General features: G+C 39.0%; 1 protein-coding gene across 1 annotated transcript in view; it reads right to left on the bottom strand.

Moving 5' to 3' along the window:
• LOC101863359 overlaps positions 1-913 on the bottom strand; it is a gene marked incomplete at its 5' end in the record, with an annotated part of 34,898 nt that overhangs the window by 15,750 nt on the left and 18,235 nt on the right. Inside the window, 1 exon segment of the mRNA XM_013085407.2 lies at positions 708-793. Coding sequence (XP_012940861.1) covers positions 708-793 — 86 coding nt within the window.

Below are 913 nucleotides of genomic sequence, written 5' to 3'. Positions count from 1 at the left end.
GTGTGTGTGTGTGTGTGTGTGTGTGTGTGTGTGTGTGTGTGTGTGTGTGTGAGTGTGAGTGGGTGCGTGTATGTGAGTGGGTGTGTGTTTGTTCTTGGGTGGGTTGAGCGGGAACCTGCGAAACATTTTGAAACATTAGAATTATCTAACTCAGATCGATATCATTCCTTGATAATTTATGAATAGAATACAAAAGTCACCTCTGAAGGAATACTTCTTGAAACCCATGCTACAACAAATTAAATGGCAATAATCTTTAAAGAAAATTAACTGTCCTGAGTGACCTATCTCGACCAAGTTATAGTACAAATTGTCTGTAAGTGGCCGAGGTGACAATTTATATTGAACTCAGGTCCGGCAGGAAGGTTGCAGAGTTTCAATCTGAGAGGGGGCCAAAGTTTGCTCATCCATTTTAGAATAATCTTTTTCCCGAGCTTAGTGTTCTATCGAACAATGTGCTCTGCCTTTGGGGTCACATGTTCTGTGCAAAAGAGTATGCCGTTTTCACGAGAGTAAATCTAATAAAGTTACCAGACCAAACCATAAAAACAATGAAGAAGCGATTGAGAGAATTATCATTATAGAAACAAAAAAAAATAATTAAAAAAATAACCTCCCACACCTAACCCCACCTCCCCACAAAACAACAAAAGCAGCAACAACAAGAACAACAACAAGAACAACGAGTAAAAAAAGAAAAATCTAACCTGTTTGCGGAATCTAGCATCACTTTGATGATAGCTTCACAGTCAGAGGCAGGCAGAGGACAGACTTCTATCATTGGGTAATCAATCTGAAGAAAAGTGGTAACAGATCATTTAATGATGTTTTTGCGTGTTTGTATTATAAGTGTGAGAATTTATGTGTGTGTGTGTGTGTGTGTGTGTGTGTGTGTGTGTGTGTGTGTGTGTGT

Source organism: Aplysia californica, unplaced genomic scaffold (assembly GCF_000002075.1).
Source record: "Aplysia californica isolate F4 #8 unplaced genomic scaffold, AplCal3.0 scaffold00371, whole genome shotgun sequence".
In the NCBI taxonomy this organism is placed as follows: domain Eukaryota; kingdom Metazoa; phylum Mollusca; class Gastropoda; order Aplysiida; family Aplysiidae; genus Aplysia; species Aplysia californica.
The sequence above is the reverse complement of the archived record's forward strand: the minus strand, read 5'-3'. Positions and strand labels throughout refer to the sequence as shown.